This window comes from Channa argus, chromosome 10, assembly GCF_033026475.1.
Source record: "Channa argus isolate prfri chromosome 10, Channa argus male v1.0, whole genome shotgun sequence".
NCBI classification, from domain to species: Eukaryota; Metazoa; Chordata; class Actinopteri; order Anabantiformes; family Channidae; genus Channa; species Channa argus.
In genome coordinates, this window is record NC_090206.1 from 12,018,845 (window position 1) to 12,039,550 (window position 20,706).

A 20,706-nucleotide genomic window follows, 5' to 3' on the forward strand; every position below is an offset into this window, starting at 1 on the left:
ATCATTAATTTACTATTTACAACTATTCCCCAAAACTAGCACAATAGGAAGTAAGTTAAAAAGAAAAATCTGTAAGTTCGCCCTTTAACATGCTAAAATTTCTACCTCAAGGGCTAGTCATTGCGTTGAATTATGGAAATTGTAGCCACCATATTTTGGCAAAGAATGTGTAGAATAAAAATGATCTCTGTCTGTTGTATATGTTGGTGTTCTTTTTTAAACTATCCACCTTGAGTCCATCAGTGTTATAAGGGCACTCTACTGATTTAGCAGTGCACTCTTAACACTTGAGACTGTATTTATCCAGGATATTTGCAAAGCAAAGTGCCAGTTAAAGGGCTAAAAATAACCATTGAATGCATATTTAAAACAACACGTGGAATCAAACTGTCCGTCTTTAACCAGTTGTGATCGACTTGACAGGACCCTGTGGGCACGAGCCTTCACACAAACTGCTACATGGCATCTCCACTGAGTGGACCTTACTTTGCAGTTTCTTTACTTCATTTTAAGTGCAGGCTCCTGGTTATGTGCATGTGGTAGCAATTTTGGTGCCGATAATCCCCCACCCTTTTCAGCCCCATGAGTCTACAGTGCAGCCCCCCTTCCCATGCACCCAACGTAGTCTGCCCACATATAAAGCAGTGCCCGTTCTGGCACTGCATACCACCAAATGCAATATAAAAGTGCTGACAAACTGGCAGAAAACTATTCTGTTTATGAGAAAAGTATATACAGGCCGTTTCCCCTTAAACTGCTCAATGTAAATAAACTTATTTTTTCAAAGGCAGAGCCAAAGATTCAACAGCAAAAGGATTTTTGATACCAGACAAGAACTCATGTAAAAAGTAATTAAATGTTCAAAACAAAGCAAATGTTTTATTTTTTAGATTTTATTAAAATATGGTGTGGAGTTTACCATTGGAAGTTACCATCACAAACATGATTGTTTCTAATAAAAAAGTAAACAAAAACAAAAATAAAGCTTAAGAGCCTAGTTACAGGAGGTTTTTTCTGTTTTTTCTGTTTTTGCAGTCTGGTGAAAAAAAAAAAATCAATTCACAATGAAAGTGAGTGGAAAAAAACATGTTCACATGTTGTAAAAATACATTTCCCAATTTTAACATTACACACAGTCACTTTTAAACATTCATTCATTCATTTCTTGTTAGATGGTTAGATGTCAGTGCCAAAAGAAAGCAAAACAGAATTAAAAGGTCAGACCTATGCACAAAGGCAGGGTGGGGATGACAGGAGAGCAGTTTCAAAAAAGGAGGCTGTTCTACATACTGAGGGCAGAAAAACTTGGGATGCGAGACAGAGGAGGGCGACTGCTGGAGGATATGTGTGCATTTGAACCCTGAGAGAGAGAAAAAGTGACCGATTCTTACCGTCATTTTATGCTTTTTTTTTCTGACAGACCACACCAGTGTCCGCTATGCCCTCCCCCTCCCAGCGGGAGCTGACAGCATTGAACAAGTTGCTTTAGGAGCCCCAGAATGGTGATGCTGGGTGGGTCGGGATGGGGGCCATTCTCACACCCAAGAGTGAAATATCAGCTGTGGTTTAGTGATCATACACGCTGTGCTTATGTGTTAACCTACAGACACGAACACTTCTGGGCTGAAGTACTGAAAACAGGAAAACAACTCAATTAACATTATTAATGCACAGTAAGAATTCACACTACATTTTCGTTTTTGCAGACGGAGTTCAAAACTGTCAACACAAGGCCAAATGGAAAGGATTGGCAAGTTGCTGCATATTTAGACTTGCCAGGGTGTGAGGAGCTTTTTGCGGAGAGACCTAGACTGTGGCCCATTCAGCATGACTGGGTTTGTCTCCTAACGTCACCTGTTGTGGTCAACTGTATTAAGGCAGTGAGTGGTTCCATGGCGACTTTCTATAACAGCTACTTTTACAGGGACAGAAAAAGTAAGGCCCAGAGGATATCAGCTGGAAAGGACAATTGGAATAAGACAAATTAAGTAAGAAATTACCAGGAGAGGGATCTCGTTTTCTCTGAAATGTTTCAGTACAACATGTAGAACACACAGAGCATATCCATAAAAATGAAATCCTACAATAAAACTGAATGGTTTTCGTAACAGTGCACTGCTGAACTGAAAAAATATATATATAATAATCATCAACAGTAAAATTTAAGATTACCATTATGCTCATAATCTGATCTATGGGGGTTATTTTTAAAAATATATACTCATCACATGACAGGGGAGCCTAGCATCTCAGGACACAGACATGCTCCATGTCTCTTACAGGCTCTCACAGGAAAACTGTACATCACTGGAAACTGACCACAACAAAAATGGAAACTTAGGTTAAAAACTCTGATGGGGGAAAAGGCCAGGTAGCAGAGGGAAACAGCAACATGACAATTTGTTTTTAACGCCAATAATATTCCCCCTAAAAATTACCTCACATCCACTACAAATAAAGCAGCTTGACAATGAAGGATGGCAAAAAGAAAAAACAACATCTTCTACTACTGTTTAAGAGCGAAACAAGACTAGAAGACGATGACGCCTTTTGTTTTTTTCCTTATTTTTCATTAGTCAGTTTGACAAATTTCTAAACACAGCTGAAACTACAATCTGAGAATGGAAAATTTATACATTAAGGAAATAAAATGCAAATGGGATACACAGCGGTTGTGGAGCCTGAGTAATCAGTGACCTATAGTGAACATACAAAGATTCTGTCAACTTATTTCATGGGGCTTTTCTGTACTATAATCATTACTGCTACAATTTAACAACTCTTCTGGTAAAGAATAGTAGAGTAGTATCTAGAAAATCTGTACAAAAAATAAAAGGGTATGCACGGTACATTCAATATCTGTTACTGAGGTACTAGAAAGGTGCTCCCTTGACACCAGGGCAACAGCGTTAAAGAGTTACTCCTAGGGACTATTCCTTTGGAAAGACAACAGCTTGTTATCATAACAAGGGTGAATAACATAAACACACACGTGCACAAGCACACACACGCACGCACACACACACACACCTGTCATTAACAAAGCCAGCATGCAACTCTGTCCCCTTACTCCTACAGGGAATCTACCTTCTACTGCCCCCTCATGCTTGAAAGAATAGGTGGATGCATGACCATGAGCAGATATGAAGGGTGAGCTATGACGGTGGGAGAGGGTAGATGGTGGGTGCAGGGAAGTGTTGGTATTCCTGGGGTGCACCTAATCTAACAATAAGGCGTTAGTTAATCCCTGGTCACCCATCCTGTGCTCTGAATGTTGGCAGTGTGTGATCGTGCCCTTCATCACCAAAGCTAACCTGTAAATGGTGCATGCAGCGCTCTAGCTCTGGGTAATCAGACAGTGCCCTCTGCTGGAGAGGCACTGGCATGCTGCCGTTTCTTCATCAAAGAAAAGCTGCATACAGTACTATGTGAGCGGTATTTGTAAAGACCTCGAACATAGCACTCTGGCTCCTGGGATGATTTAGAAAATTAAACTAGACATTTTCTCATATGATAATCTGGGCTATTATCTCATATCAAATAAACCCATAGATGTCAAACAGAGTGAATATACAAGGATGTCTAAAATTTTACCAAAAAAGGTGAGAAAGGATCTTGGGTATGAATCCATAAATGTTGAGATCTGACATATAAAGTGAGAAGATAAAACACAGAGAGAGTTCCACGCTGACAACATAATAAATCCCACTGCTGAGCAAGATGATGACAAGTGCCAGGGAGAGCTAAGGGAAAAATTGGGCTGAGATGTAGCTAGAAGCCTGGTGGGGAGGTCAAGATGTACTGTATGTGATTCTCTCTGGTTTATTTTAGTACACATTTTCCCCATTACAAGAAAGGGGGAGAGAAAAAAGAGGGGGAAAAAAAGAGCAGTAACAAGAGCCATTAATGTACAAAGGGGAGTCCGAAAGTTCTGACTTTGTCTCTACTGGTGAGAGTCAGGAGGACTGCAAGAGGCAGCAGATTGTAAAGCCTCGTGCCAAATGCTTTTTTTTTTTTTTTTTTTTTTTTTTTTTTTTTTTTACAATACCTTAAACCACAACAGATCGATTTTCCATTAAAACAGCTAACTAAAGAAATAAACCAATCAAATCATTGAATCCTTGAGAACACAGTTATTGCTGACGTTGTGGGGGAGGGGGTGAAGTGGGGAGATGATGTGTGGGTGGATGAGATGAGGGCTAGGTTGGTGGATGTGTGTGTTGTAAAGAAAGTGGTAGAGCTGTAGATAGGTCACCGCTGGGCTGGTTATGTGATCTGAAAAACAAGATGGTGTAGATCCATGTCAGGTCAAACCAGTGCTGCCAATGTCCTGGAGGGTCGGGCTGTGTCTGTATCTGGGAGGTGGGTTAAGGGTTCCAGATGTGTCGGAATGTGCTGGCTGCAGCAGGGGGCGCTATTGGTCGGAGGGGATGTCTCTGTCGGTTTCAGCCTTAGTAGGCTGCCCAGGGGAGTGGGCGTGAGGGGGGTGGGAGACAGGGGTGATGCCGTGCGCCAAGGTTCCTGAAACCAGGCTTTCAACCCCTGGTGGGGCACCTGGTAGACCCCCGGCTGCTGCAACACTGATGAGACCAGGAGGAAATCTGAAACAGGAAAAAAGATAAAGCAAAACAAGCAACGAATCACATGAGAGTTGATTCTTACTCTTAGAATAAGTCTTCTGTTTCTGCTCAACTCACCTGTAAGCTGCTCCATTAAGTTCAGGGTGAACAGTGGCTGCCTCCATACTGGGCCATGGAGAGGGCATCAGATATTCCTTATTCACACAGTTCTTCAAACTGTCAGGGATACGCCCTAGAGCCAGGGGGGAAAAGGTTAATGCTACAGAAAGCACTCTTTTTTCATTACTTGATCGGTTACTCCAATTTGCTGTTACATGTTATTTTTACATATACTGAGACATACAGCTTGGCATATGCTGATGAAGAAAAGCTGTTTGCAAATACTCAGATGGGATAATTTATTCTTTTTCAGAAATGTCAAAGTTATTATACTTAATTGTATAAAATAGTTTTGGGCTTAAATTTTGATCTTTATTTTGTATTATCACTGGGTCTCTTTGTGGAGGATTTCACATACAATTAGCTAGGTATGGGATTACCTGCTAATCTTTAAAAGCCCCCCTTTATCCATGCACTGAATTCTGATATTGCTCTGCCCATGGCTGCACTACATTCATAGTAAGTAGTTCATTCCAGTGAACAACAAGTTTGATCGACTTTAGTGAAAAGTGTGTCTCACCAGTGATGGCACGGCGAACCTCTCTGGCTGCTTCCTCACGTGCCTCCACAGAGGCCTGCTCACTGTACCAGGATGTGTGAGGGGTACATATCAGGTTGGGAGCATCCTTCAGAGGGCCAGTTGAAAAACTGTTAACAATGGGAAGTAATGTTACAAAGAAGAGTAATGAGGCTGTGTTGTTCTGCACATCAGTGGTCGTACACCGGCCAGCGTATATCACAGTTACCTGAAGGGCTCTGTCTCATGAACGTCTAGGGCAGCCCCTCGTATCCGGCCCTCTTTCAGAGCCTGAGCCAATGCTTTCTCGTCCACCAGACCCCCTCTTGACGTGTTTACCAAGAAGGCACCCTGCCGCATCTGTATCGAGAGTTAGTAAATACATTTATTAAACTATGTAATAAGGCGGAAAGGTTCAATTAGGCAGAATTGAACCTTCACTGATCATTTTACACAAATATATTGTTCTAGGGATTTCACGATCACACTTTATCCTTAAACTGATTAAAAACCCTATACTTACACCTGAGTACTTGCTTATAGTGAGTACCAACAAAAGTAATAAACTGTTTTGCTCCAGAGTACGAGTTGCTGGACAGTAAAATCCTTATCAATTCACTGCAGTTAAGCAAATCCAATGAGAACCAAAATTCTCACGCATTCTTCTGCCAAAATATGGCGGTGACCAGTGTTTTATAAACAGCAACTTTTGCTAAAAAAAAGATGAAAAAACATAAACAAAGCACAGATTTGGGGTGAAGAGACCCAGACAACACAGACTGTAGAGTCTACAGAACAATATGGAGGTAAAATAACTTAATGTAATTCAGGTAAGGCTCTAGTTAATGTACATAACCAACATTGCCGACGTTAGTCTCTAATAAACCTTTTTAAAATGAGTAGCTACTAAATGACTGTTAGCAGCTAGAGCTTAAGACTAACACAGCAGAGCTTGTATTTGCCTTTACGTTTGTTGCCATCAGTTGTCTCAACAGCTTTAAACTACAGACATTATTTCACCTCTGCCTACTTGGGGAGGTTATTGTGGAATTGCAGTATCTGGGAACTTTAACAAGTCCGAGCCCGAGCACACAAAGGCAGGCTTGAACCTGATGCCAATACTGGAATCTGCATGGAGACATCCATATACTGTTCTCTCTCTCTGACACGGGGGGACCCATACTCCCCAACGGCAGCAGCCCTGCTTGTTTGTTATCCAACCCTGCACTACTCACTGCTAAAAAGGTACTTTTTGTACCCCAGAAGCTACAATGAATTTAGGTAAGCCATCCAGCAAACATACAGCATTTTTTCCCCTCACAGATAACAATGAGTCAGAACCAGATATGCAGATGCTTAAAAAAAAAAAAAAAAAAAAAAAAAACAGATTTGGGATTTGAAGTGACTACTAAGAGTATAAATACATAGTAAAATTAGTCCAGATTTAACACATTAAACAAACCCCACCCAATATTCAGAGATTTTACAATATAGTGTAATCTAAAGTCAATATTTAATCTTATATAAGAGAACGTACCAATAACACATAACTTATATGCAGCTATTATAAACACTGCAATACAAGAGGAGTAGTACCTAGTAATAACTATTAGATGGAAAAGATGAGACAGATTTTGTGTTCTGAATATTCACAGTTATATTCACACCCTACCCACCTGTTTGATGGTGAAGTCATTAATAAGATGGTGGTTGTGCTCATTGAGGCTGCAGTGCAAAGATACACAATCTGAGTGGATGAGTAGGTCTTGCAGGGTGGCCATACGCTGCAAGCCTAGAGAACGCTCCACACCATCAGGCAGGTAGGGGTCATAGAAGATCACGCCAAAACCAAAGGCTTTGGCCCGCAAAGCCACTGCTTGGCCAACACGGCCTGCAATAAGAAACAATGTGCTCATTAACAGTAACTGTTGTGCTGTGTGTCAGAACAAAATCATCAATATCAAACAGGTTGTACAATGTTAAGCTTAAAGTAAACGGATCCCCTAAAGCACTTCAGCACAAAAATATTTTCGCTTAATTATAAGATAAATAAGAAAGAAGGCAATGCTGGAACATATGACTACAGGCAATGTGAAGTTGATGTCACACAGTATTAACTATTAGGGGATGCAGGTGCCATCTTTGATCAATACGTCTGTTTAGCAGTGCCTGTTTCAGTGGGTATAGATTTCCCCTGCTATTTTGTTGGTGCGCTAAAAGATGAGGGTCGACTTTCCATCATGATCTTGAAAAGTGCCACCATACTAAGTCAGTGTCGATACCATAGTAGGTAAGTAGAGGAAAGCTGCTTTAGCTTTGCGATTACGACTGTACTCAAATCAGCAGATCTAGCACCAGTCTTGATAGTTATGCTTTCTTCCAAATATCATGGCTTGCTAATGGGTTTTACTTTGCCCAGGTAGGCTCCCTTCTCTTTCTTTTCATCTTGCCCTATCTCCGTTTCGAAATTTAAGTGATTTTAATTCACTTTTTATCCAAACAAAAATCTGTAGGTAACCCATTACAACCACTATGGTAAACATAGGCAGCCACATCCTCGAACAGTTACCATGGTGTGACATAACTTGCGGTGGATTTTTGATTGACAGGACGACTAATCAGGACAATCTTTGACATCTGCCTCAGCCGAGGTCTGTGATCATGCTAAACCATTAACAAAACTGTCTGCAGACATATTTGCAGCCTGCAGGAAAGGAAAGCTCTTAGAACAATGGTTATCTCTAATTATCTCTAATGGTAATCGCTATATACTATGAACACTCCTAAGCGAAGGCTGACTGTACATAGGCTACAGTACGGTAAACATTTAGTCCAACTGGGTATAAATCTTAAAGCTGAGCAAATTCTGGACTTTTGTCTGACAACAGCCAATGACTGAGAAGAGAGGATCACTGAGTGATAGTAACTAATCTCTGCATTCTTTGACTAGACTATGACTAAGACTAAGATGTTTTATTTAGTATTTAAGAGAGATACTAAGTCTGTGTTGTTATTTGCAGAAAATAATGATTTTTAACTGAGTTTTCAGTTTATGTAGGACACCTAAAGATAAAACTAAGTGAGTCTAATACATATATTTAAAATTAATGAAGTGGCCAAAACATTCAAATGTCGCTTGTAGTATAGTATGTATAGTACTTGTAGTATAATTCATGGAACCATAGAGACATAAAGAAAGAGCGAGAGAGAGCGACAGAGAACGAGAGAGAGAAAGAGCGCCCGCTAGAGAAAATAGAAATTTTGTGACCATTGGCCAGCCACTCACCCAGGCCAATAATGCCCAGTGTCTCGCCCCGGATACGGGCAGCACCACCAGCCACCTCTCTGATTTGCTCCACACTGGAAGCACGAGTACCCTCCCTGAGGGCCTGATGCATCCAGGTGACTCGTCTGTACAGGTTGAGGATAAGACATAGTGAAGTGTCTGCTGTTTCTTCTACTGAGGCTGCTGGCACATTACAGACAGCGATACCTGCATGGTTAAAAAAAAAGGACAAACAGATGAGTATCAATGACAGCCCCTGTCATTAAAAAAAAATTGTTGATCTGGTTAGCTCACCTAGCTCAGCAGCTGCTTTGACATCAACATTGTCAAAGCCTGAGCCGATCCTGACAATTACACGTAGGCCTTTAAACTTTTCCAAGTCATCTTTAGACAGAGTGATGGTGTGATACAACAGGGCTGCCACTGCCTCATTTAACACCTAAAGAAAACAAACGCACTGTAAATAAATGTTAAATATATCACATAAAACTGCAATAATTATTTAAATATTTTGCCACTTCCACAAGGGAAATGACATACAGCCATACAGCTTGGTTAAGACATTGCCAGACTGCTGGTCGATACAAATCCACTGGACAGAAAAAGCCAACATGTTTCTTGTTCAGTTACTTACATCCACCCTATAAACTCTGTTTTCCCCTGTGTATGGTGATTACAATGCAGATGTGTGTTTGTGTCCTCTACCTTCTCATGAATCTCTTGTGTGGACTGGGCATCACAGAAGGCTACTGTGGCCACATCTTTGAGGATGGGCATTTCCACAGTGCAGTCACGACCATCCAGCAGGGCCACCAGGGGCCGCGGGTGCATTGGCCCATTTAGGATAGGGGGTCGGATACCTGAGTCCAAAAAGAAGAAACTAGTGATATTTGTTGCGTATGAGCAGTAATTAAAAGACCATGAAACTTCTGGGAACAGGAATGCTTTTAAGTAAAGGTAACAAAATCCCATGGTTTCATCTCATTCATACCACAGCTTGCTGATGACAGTTACCAGCCACTTGTATTTCAGAACAAGCAAGGTGAAGCTTAAGGTTATTGACCCCACAGTCATTTCCCATGCCTCAACTATCAGAAATGATGCAAGTCCTCATACTTTCACATAAACCCCCCCTGCACACATAGCTCATCTTACAGGAGACTATCTGCCACACTCATAACACAGTAATAGCTGAGATATTTGTTTCTGTTTTTCCAATGCAGCCACTCCCACCAGAACCTTAAGAAATACCAAGGTGGGCCCTGGTGGATCAGCATCAAGTGCATCATAAAGCATCAAAGCATCAAGTGCAACCTTGGTGCCAATCCCAAGCCGTGACAAAAATGGGAGGGTTGTGGAAGGGCATCCAGCATAAAGACTCATGCGAAATCAATGTGCGGAACGTGTTCTGCTGTGGCAACCCCTGAAGGGACAAGCCGAAAGGCGTTGAATGTGTGTGTTCCCACATAAGTGATATTCTTTCTATGGTTACAAAAGTAATTTGTAACTACGATGAGTCATGAAGCCCAACATCCTAGTCCGTTTGGTTCTGACCTCTAGCACCATTTAGGAATGTGTGGAACCAATACATCGTCCTGTTTTTATGGATCCATATCTGTTGGGCTCAGATCTAGACTCCACATAAGAGAATGGCCAGATTCTGTCTAATGAAGCCGAGCACTTTTGATAAAGTGTTAATCCCAGGAACGTGACCTGGCTACTGTATGAGCAGAGCGCTTGCAGAGATGAGGGGGCTGGGATGGAAAAAAAAAGGGGGGGGTGGAGTGTGGCAGCTGGGGGAGGGGTGGAGAAAACTATGGGGTCTCAGAAAAGAGGAGGTGGGGGTTCAAGAGGGGCCTGAGTCATGACCTAAATTTTCCCGTATGTAAGCGAGCCTCCCACCTTTTTTCCTGGTTCTCCCGATTTCTGCAGAGGCATGCACACCTTTCTGGTAAAATTTTGTACATTTTGCCTATGTGCACCATTGCCATTTACCACGCAAAAAAAGGAAATGTTCTATGTACAAAGCAAATCAATGTCAGCACATTAGTGTTACATGTGTGGCAATTAAGATTAGAGGAAATATTTATGCTGTTTTTTTAGCAGCTCTGAGCTTGACCCATCTCCACACATGCATCAGCACAGTGTCTCGTCCCTGCTGCGTGACAGGTGTGTATCCATGTCCTGGAGAGGGGGAATGTGTTTAGCTGGAACATTTACATGACAGACGGTAATAAGAATGCAGAAGATGGAATAGAGCCGGCAGCCAGTGATGGAAAACAAATATATGTAGACTTCCTTTGACATCCCATGACTGTTAAAACAAATAAATAAATATATAATAAAAACATTCAGCCCATTACGCTTATAAAAAGTACAATATACTCTATTTTGTTTACTAGTGTGAATCACAATTACTAGATTGCTGAACAATGCTAACAGGCCAACACGCTGTACTCACACAGAGAAAAATCCCAAATGTTTTTTTTTTTTTTTTTTACAAAGACCCCCTACTCTGACAAAGAAGTTATGAATAAATACAAGTAGGCCTACACACACAAATGTGAGTAAAGAACACCAGCATACCCAAGGCCTACAAAGCACAAGCAGGGCTGCACAAACAATAAAATTCATTCAGTGGTTCATTCATTCTCCCTCCCTCTCCCTTTCTTTCCCCTTGCTCCCTCCTCTTCTTCTCTCTCCTTCTGGCCGCAGTTGGAGGAATAGGAGGTGAGGGGGGAGGGGCAGTCAGCGATGATAATGCAGCAGCAGTGGTACTCCACCCAGACACAGCTAGACACACACACATACACACACACACACACGGTTATTCAGTTCCTTAACGGCTACGACAACACCAGTATGCGCTGAACATAAAAGGGAAACTACACACACATAGCTGCACCACACCCAATCCCCAGATTACCACCACCCAACCAACTACCCCCACACACATATCGCAGTTCACAAATATCAGAAATCCAAGCTAAAATACAAAACACAAGTATCGGGCCTAACCTTGCATTATGAAGTCTGTCAGCCTGTCTTCCTCTCTCTCTCTTTCGCCTTGCTCTCCCTCTACAGCTCTTTTTTTCCTCCCTCCCTCTCTGTCAGCTTGCTCTTGGCTGGCTGAATCCCAGCTGTCATCCACGCCCAGCCTCTCACCCACGCCCAGCCTCCAATCACAGGCAGCTCTTTTGACGACCAGCCAACCAGCACTAACCTCATTAGCATAGCCAGGGCTGAAACCAGGGTGGTTTGGGCTGTTGTCGTTTTTTAAAGAGACAGCTGGCCTGTTTCCCTGTAGTTGTGGCCACGACCCTTCACCTTGTCCTCTCACTTGTCTCCAAAGACACTCACAGACTGTCACTGTGTTCCCTTCAATTTAAACCATCATTTTTCTCTGATCTCCATCATTTACTGTTAACTTTACTGTAGTTCAAAACACAGTCTTTTAGAAGTCCACAGCGTATCATCCTTCACTGTATGTTTGCAGCAACACCAGCTGTTTTTCTAGTCATCTTCAAAATAAAATACACTGCTAAATTTTCATTTGTACATTCCTTGCATACCACTTTAAAAAATTAACAAACAGCACTTTCCTCTACTCCACAAATCTCAACATCCTGTATAAAGTATATCAATCTCAATGTGCATTTTAGTGCATCAGGCTACACAACCCAACAACAGGCAAGAAAGCCACCCAATAATTCAACCTGTAACAAAAGATACAAGTTCACTCAACAATATGCATACTGGAATGTTTTGGCCACCTCGTTCATTTTAAATATGGTGGCCAAAACCTTAGAAATCATAACTTTAAAAATGTAGAAATTATGGCAGAGCCACTGTACTGGATTGTATTAAATTTTACAAGTGGTCATAATATTATATCTGATCGGTGTAGTTAACTCAATGTAGTTGTATATACTGTGCATTTCATGTGGACACATCTTTCCTCTCATGTTAAGAAGATTCCAATATAGTAGCATATTGCCAGGCCTGGGTATAATGAGAAAATCTTCATTATTAATATATCTCCTAAATATAATACAGATTTTTATTCTTAGTATTTAAGAAATCTTACCCTCACAAATGCGGTCAAGTCTCTGTCGCTTGACCTGTTTGTGTTTGTCCATCAGAGCCATAGACCAAGCAGTCTGAACCTGGGACAGAGAAGAACAGATCCAAGTGCTGTGGAGCTCCTGTAACAATTTCTACTTAGTTTCCCCTGCAAAAGAAAACATTTATACATAAATAATGAACATTTTTAGACATTTTCCAGTAACTATTTGATTGATTTCACTTTTTGAGGACTAGTGAAATATAGACATACTGACTATATTGACTATTATATTATGGTACAGTCTACTATATACAGACTATATAGAAATATAGACAGACTGTGTTAGTTCAATGTTATCAGATTTAATATAAGTTTTGTAAATAGGCAATGCCCATGTTTTATTTTATTGAAGCTGTTTTCTGCAACTATCCAAGCATGACAATTAAAAAAAAGGACATGCCGCCAAACTATTTGCAAACTTTGTAACATTGACTGATCACAATTTCAGAAGAAGACTCAGTTAACCAAATTTGACCTAGACAGATTCCTTATAGTGTAGTTATTTTTATAGTATATTTTCTATTGACTGACATACCTGGAGAACAATGTTGCTGTACCACTCAGGTCGACAATGTAGTTTACACTGTAAACAAAGAAACGTACACTGGCTTTAGAGAGGACAATGTCAAACATGTGCTATTTATGCAGTGGCCTGTTACAAGGATAATAATTCAATGTTACAAAAAGTGGAAAGATCTCATACACAGCAGCCTATAAAGCGTTTTACGTGTCCCCTGGCGACAATCATAGTTTTACTTTATTTCCCATTGACCCAGTTGTGGAACTATGCATCATAGTTCCCAACTTTAGGGTAACTTTACTTTGGCCTGCACCAAAACAATCCATACACACACTTAATCGCTACCACTAACAGTTTACTTTGACCCTAGCTGACAGCATGACTGGCTAACTTTAACGATAACAAAGCTAAGTGTGTTCTTCGTTATTTAGCGGTCAGGTTAACGTTAACTAACTACCTTAACGTTAATCTGGGACAATCACAAGGGTATTTGCAACAAATGGTTGGATATTTGTATGCTCTATGCAAAGACTACTGTTATTTCGTTCAGGATCAGTAAAAACGTAACATACTAAGATACATACTAAGCCAACGCTAAATACATAGCACAGCCGCGAGCTAGTTAGCCAATGTTGGCTACCCAAACACAAACAAACATTTGTGGACTTTGGTGTTTATCCATTTAATGGAACTAAAAATTAAGGTAATTGCTAACTCTCGATCACACGCGGTTTTTGGAGTATTTAACTTCTTACAAACTCGCGATGTGTGTAAAAATAAACCATCTCCAAAGCTAACGCTGCACATATGAGGGGTTTGAAACATTGCTAACGCTAGCTAGCCAGCGCCGTTAACTAGTGTGCCGCTGAGTGTGTGGGAGAGCAGCAAGCGGAGGGGGAGCCCATTTCGACCGATTTGTTATCAGCGAGTGGCGCTACAATGTGAAATATCTGACCCAGAACCTTTAAAAAATCTCCAGGGAAATGTGAATCGCCCCCGTGAATGAATTCAAGTAATATTACTTTCAAATCCAGTGACCGAAATTTGCAAAGATGTTCAATTATTTACCCCGAATAAACTCTTTGAAGAGTGCTGAGACAGTGTGCGTCGGTGGTGTTCCCTCTCTCCCGATCGCCATGAAATTAGACAAAAGAGGAAGTGGCTTGTTAGTGAGGGGGTCAGACTGCAAAAAAGCTTCGGTGGACTGGAAGGAGCGCCCTCACCTTCCATGGCGGAACGGCTATCTTCATCTCACAAAGACGTCTCTATGTAAAGGTCTGCGTGTACATTTATCGCGGGTATTTCTAGCGCATTTTGTTCACTGCTGGATGCTTTCATAGATTCCGCAATTTATTTGTTAAGGGATACACTTTTACTCCGTTACAGATAGATATCGTTCAGGTTAATAAGTAGTTTCTCCCCCCCCCCAAGAAGAAAATGAGGAACTGTGAATAAGTAACTGTCGTTAAAGTCAGAACAGACTATACATCGTACATTAATGTGCGAAATCAGCTCTATACAGAAATTATCCACTAGGTGTCAGAATATTCCATTTCTCTACTGCCCCGATCCCTTCTTTCATTATATGATATATTACGTAAATGAATGAGAGACACTTTTTAGGGGAAAAATACCATTCTCTATTAAATTTTATTTGTACATAAATTGTGCAACAGTAATATTTCCATCTGAAAACACATTAAAAATAATTTTCTGAAAGGCCACCAGATCATCTGCATCAATACCACCTTTGTCCCATGGCTTTTGGCCTGTACTCACTCTTAACACTGACAGTACAGTACATTGTGCCCTAAGAAGTCCAGCTGCAGCATTAATTTAGTCAGTTGACCACTATAGTGCATATGCCACCTGTTAATAAGGTCTGAATCAGCTCAAATAGAGTCCAAAACTGTCTGGCTGTGAAGACAATTAACTGTGGATTTTAACTAAGGCATGGTCAGTTTTCAGTCATTCAAAAGAACAAGCCAAATCACTGACAAATGAGTGGGAAAAATAGGGTATTTGAAAGAAAACATACCTGATGTTTTAAATTGTCTTCTTGTTTGTGCTATTTGATTTGTTTTTTGTTTTACCTACACATGACAATATATCCACCACTACCGGCACACGCAAATTCATGTCCAAATTCAAAAGTACTGTAGAATACACCCTCATTTCATTTCATTGTATTCAAATCACTTGAGGAAATATTAAGACCAACTATACAACTGCTGATAGTACTAAATGACCATTTGACCCCCCAAAAAAGTACAATTTGGTAATTTCTTTTTGGCACCAAGTCACCGCATTCTTGAGAGCAAACAGTGATTTAAATACAACACTAAAACACTTGGGCATAACATTATGTACAATGCTAAAGTGAATCAAAGGTTTCCTTCACAGCAGTGTCTGGGGGTCTAATTCTTAGTCAATTGTCTGAATCCCTTCTTGTTAACAATTTGAACTGGCATCATGTCTTTGTGCCACTGCCTCTGTCTGTTCCTGAGTTTACTTCTTGAAACATTGGGAAACCCACTTATGAATTCAAGGCGTTTGTTTAGGTGATCGATTTCTTATAATGGGGGTTGTGCTTGAAGTGATGGCGCAAATTCATGTTGTCAACCTTTGTTTTTCTACACAACTTGCAAATCATCTGTTGAACATTTCTAAATGACAGGAACTCTTAAGCTTGGCATTCCACCATGCTTGTCATCTTTACAGGGATGCCTATATTATGGTGCAAATGCAAACATGATTGTGAAAATATGACTATTGCAAATGAGAAGTAATTGTCATGAGGAGGTATCACATTACATCATGGACAATACTGCATGATATGGCCCAGCTCTACTGCTTAGTGCATTATAGTGTTGGGATGATATGCAAGGATATCAATATGCATACCAGTGGTAAACACTAATTCTGACTTGTAAATAAGAAACATCCTAAGATTGTGTGTACATGAAAACCTGCTTATTTCCTCATGCACATTTCCTTATGGAGTGTTGAACAGGCAGGCATCTTGACATTTCTGTGAACTTTTGAAATGTGAACTAGCTCAAGTGTTACAATCATAACACTAACTTGGAATTAGCTCCTAATTGCTGGATTCTTTAATATAAACTCATGACCTATGCCTTAGGAGGGCAGCAAGTTCCCAAGGATTCTGCTACAAGAGCACACAAAGCCTAAAGGTGTGCTTTACATGATTATGAATGCAGTAATCACACTAGGAGCACCAAGGAGTGTTCAGTTTTCTTCTATAAGATTCAAGTCCAGGTCAGTGCAGTCTCTTTCAAAAACAACCTTTTGTCCTCCATCTGTTAAAGTCCTTTTTCTTTTGTCTTCCTCCTCCTCTTCACTTTCACTTAGTGGCCCAATGCTAGCTCGTCCCAGAAACTCTGCAGGGGAGAATACCGAGTGCTGCTCAGTCTGGGAAGACACTGGAACTATGCGGCTGTCTTTACCACACACCAGGCTCTCACGATTTCCAATCTACACAGGAAACAAAGGATTTGAGTGTTATCATATAACATGACAGTTATAGCACATAACCCACACAATTCCTTTATCGGGGACCAAAGCACCACTTTAAAAAAAGAAATAAACTGAAAGATTAATAGCTGCCAAAAAAAAAAAAAAAAAAAAAGAATTTCAAGGAACCTACACAGATAAGATTCTGTGTGATTGAACTTGGAATTGCACACTTTGGACACCTTAGTACTAATTGAGCATTGAATAAATGCCACAGACTGGTTAAAAGAGCCAGAATTGTGGATGATCCGTACCCCAGAAGCCACCAAGATACTAAGGTTTTTAAAAAAAAAAAAAAAAAAAAAAAAAAAAAAAACACCACACACCTGAACCCAGACCTGCTGCTGATTACTTGATATCAGCACATCAGTCTCTCACCTGTGTCATCTTTGTGAAGTCCAGGCCTGGCCTAGGGCAGGGAAAGACATCTGGGTCATGACGTCTCTTCAAACGAGGTCTGCGCATGTCACAGGGCTGTGAGTGGCATCGGGGTAGTGCTGGGTGCAAGTCGCGCCTAGAGGAAGATGGTGTACTGCAGGCTGAAGTAGGCGATGGAGACAGGGCTGGGTTCTCCATGCCAGAATAGCCATATGCCAGAGCAGAAGCAGGGCAGGGCTGGGGGGGCAGGAGCACAACAGAGGCATCCTGAATATGCACAGGGGAGAGGGAGAAGCGACGCTGTAGCACTGAATGAGAAACCAGGGGGGCAGGTGAAGAGGAGCAGGAGGAAGGAGTAGCAAGGGAGGCAGAGCAAGCTCCTTTTATTCTGCCACAGGGGTCCCATGGAAAGCTCCATGGTAGTGGAGAATCAGAAGACAGTGCCAAACTAAAAAAGGTGGGACTAGAAGATGAATGTAGCGATGAAGAGGTGAAGGACGAACTAGGTCCACAAAGAGGCAAAGAGCTTGCTCCAGAACCTGAACTAGATGCTCCTCCACTTTGGCAGCCACGTTTAACTGGGATCCAAACCTTGGAGGCACTAGGATGCCAGGTGGAACGGCACTGAGACAGGTCCTCTGGAACTGAAAGGGACCGGCAGTGGCGCTTTGGAGGTGGCGGTGGAGATGAACTTTGAAAAGTTTTGTCTGTAAAGGAAATATCTGGTCTCTGAAGGGATTCTCCAGAGTGCAAGAGAGACCATAGGGAATCATGTTCACATGAGTCATTCGGAAGGTTGGGTTTGGATAATTGTTGTGTTGCTGAGCTAGTATCTGAAAGTGCCAAAAAAAAAAAAAAAAAACACACGTCAGCCAAATTTCACTACTGATGGGTTCTAAATGCTGTACTTAATTCAATAAACTTGCCTTGTCTCGATCTACAAGCACTCCATGAAACAGTGGGACTTGAACCCACTGCAGGTAATGACTGTAACAGAAGTGAAATTTTATTTAGATGAATCAAAGGAAGATATTGACATCTAAAGGTTAAGATTTTATTATGTATACAACTCACCACATTCACATTGAATGAGAACGCCTTGTGATAAGGCTCTTCCAGACTCTGTTTACGAAGCTGCTCTGTGATAAGTGTCACCATAATTGTAGCTACAATTCAGGGATAGACATGGACGACATTTACTGAGGGCAGTGGAAATTGTCAGAATCCGGGCATGGTTTGTGGTGTCCCCCCCACACCTCAACCAGCCAGACTGACCAGCTTGCTCACTATGCCACCTTTGTCTTTACGCCACCTAGGGGAAAGATGAGAAGGGATCTGATTGAACTCAGGAATTTGAGACCGGCCATACAGACACAGAGACCTTTACTCTAGAATAGCTTATATAAACAAAATTTGGACCAAGGTATGAGGTGTTTACAGGGGACCTTTAACCAATCTGCAATAAATGTTGTATCATGGAAACATTCACATAAAGCAGAGTATGACACCAGCACAAAGTGTTTTAATTATGGACCACGTTTTACTATGAGCTCCAGGATCTACATGTGCCCCCTTCACAGATGAAAGAGGGAGAAGTTCATGTTCACAAAGCCACAGAGTACACATGGATGTGAAGAGACCCAGAACAAAGTAACACTTCAGATTCCATCAGGAATTTCATTTCTTACTGGGACTACAAAGATGAACTATTAAAATTTCATAGAAAATGTAGATTGCCTATGTGCCAAGTAAAGCCTTTGAATATTACCATAGCAATCAAAGCCAGTTGGGTCTGGCAAACTGAAATTACACGAGTTGTGAGTGAAGAGAATGGAAGGGGGAGGGAGAAACAAAAAAGAAAAGGCTGGGGGAAGTGTGTCAAAAAAAGAATGGGGATAGGGGTTGGAAACATGCCATAGTATCTTTGAAAGAAGGACAAAAGAATAGTGACCAGGTCTCAAGGGTTTATATTACCAAGGCAAAGCTAGAATAGTGTTATGTACTTAGTGAGCAGAGGACCACAAGCTAGCGTGCGTGTCAATTTCATCAACTCACATTGCTCAGACATTCTCCTTGCTGCAATATTGCATCCACAAACATATTTTAAGATGAACCTGCACTTACCCGTGTTAATGAATTCTAGCAAAACTTTGTACATCATAGAGTTTTTTTTTTTTTAAAACTACAACTGACAACACAAACGCTATCCCCTGCATTGTTATAATGTTGCTATGGCTCTGTTCTTTTAAAAGTTTTTAAAATGCCAAATGATAATTTATACGTTATTTCAAGTTATGGATTTTAATCTGAATAAAAATGCCAAGTCTCACTGAAGGAACTTTGCTACAACACTTGCTGTGTGCATTCAGATGTGGCCTCCAGGGCCTTCCTCCTTGTGGCAAACATGATGCTACATTGTTAGCCTTGATCCACATGCCAGAGGACAAATTACTTCACCGGGACAGGCTTTACCTTATGCTGTGGAATCATTTATAATTTGAACTCTGCACCATTTGATCAGAACCAGCTAAGAGCAGTGCTGTCAACCACTAGCTCATTCAAAACTTTAAAACGGACCTAACGTTACAAACTTGAATGGTGATGGTACTACAACTAATGATACAATATTCTAAAAGCACAAAATTAAGTTTATTAAGGTTATTATTTTAGCTTAAAGAAGAAGTTGTTTTTTTTAATATAAGGCTACTTCCGTTCAAACCAAATAAGTTTTAGTCTGTGTTGCGCAGCTTATCCTAAAGATATCTGCCAATGTGATTTAGCCCCCCAAAAAACAAGTGTATAACCTTATCACCAACGTTAGACGCAAGCGAGCATTTTGTCATTGGCAGTGTGGGACCCATCAACATAGTCCTCGATTTACTGGCTAAATCGGATAGCAAGTTTAGCTGGTCATTAAAGTATGTAGTTAGCTAGCTCAGCGGCACGATGTAACCCGTGGAGCGTTATTAGCCGGTTCTGTTAGCTACTTGATAGGATATCAAATGTCCTAACTAACGTTACAAGCATTAGTTTGCTTACATTATCTGTTACTAACAATAATATCTTGTCATTGCACCCGGTTGTAGCCACGACTCTTTAGACCATATGAAAAAGTACAATAATAATACAAAATAGGTCAACAAATGTATGTCTTAATCAGTAGCATTAGCTCAGTTACGCAGTCAGTCTGTGAGCTAGCATGCTACAGCTGTCCTGATGTATTACCTGCATTGATTGGTTCCTTAGCAACCGAAGCTGCACACAGTGCACCGTTCAGACCGCCGTTTATCTGGGTATTTATAGCCTCTGGACGATACCACAACAGAGGTATTTTGAATGCAGTGCCTACAAATTCGCAATGTAAAGAAACCCCACAATACCCACACAGCACCCATTTTTTCCATATAACGTTTGTTTTTGTGCTCCCAGTTGACACAAAATTTCTAGCAAGATATATTTCACCTTGTTTTTCACGTCTCTACCCGCTTGACAGCCCCACAGGGTTAGGACCTTCTGAAGAAAGCCACAGCATAAAATCAAAAGCAAACATTTTGGTTGTTTTTTTTTTATGCTGTGATATTTTAATGAATTGTTTGATTAACAAAA

The 20,706-nt window shown here is 40.9% G+C and overlaps 2 protein-coding genes across 3 annotated transcripts; both read right to left on the reverse strand.

The window, feature by feature from the left end:
• Window positions 1-873: 873 nt before the first annotated feature.
• On the reverse strand, window positions 874-14,394 carry ctbp1 (C-terminal binding protein 1). Of its 2 annotated transcripts, XM_067517736.1 has the most exons (11): window positions 14,257-14,394; window positions 13,204-13,251; window positions 12,630-12,773; window positions 9,248-9,402; window positions 8,837-8,981; window positions 8,543-8,749; window positions 6,933-7,147; window positions 5,486-5,616; window positions 5,260-5,387; window positions 4,698-4,812; window positions 874-4,601 (listed from the first exon to the last, which is right to left on the reverse strand). In XM_067517736.1, the coding sequence occupies exons 3-11, from the start codon at window positions 12,688-12,690 to the stop codon at window positions 4,415-4,417; spliced, it is 1,344 nt and encodes a 447-aa protein (XP_067373837.1). In that variant the 5' UTR covers window positions 12,691-12,773; window positions 13,204-13,251; window positions 14,257-14,394; the 3' UTR covers window positions 874-4,414. The 2 variants fall into 2 exon arrangements, with proteins under 2 accessions (XP_067373837.1, XP_067373838.1); XM_067517737.1 differs by lacking the exons at window positions 12,630-12,773; window positions 13,204-13,251; window positions 14,257-14,394 and adding an exon at window positions 11,561-11,693.
• A 410-nt stretch (window positions 14,395-14,804) lies between these two features.
• LOC137133800 (protein FAM53C-like) lies at window positions 14,805-20,614 on the reverse strand. Its single transcript, XM_067517738.1, has 5 exons — window positions 20,326-20,614; window positions 18,175-18,412; window positions 18,027-18,087; window positions 17,101-17,933; window positions 14,805-16,683 (listed from the first exon to the last, which is right to left on the reverse strand). Exons 2-5 carry the CDS (start codon window positions 18,256-18,258, stop codon window positions 16,438-16,440), a joined length of 1,224 nt encoding a protein of 407 aa, XP_067373839.1. The 5' UTR covers window positions 18,259-18,412; window positions 20,326-20,614; the 3' UTR covers window positions 14,805-16,437.
• Window positions 20,615-20,706: the final 92 nt, after the last annotated feature.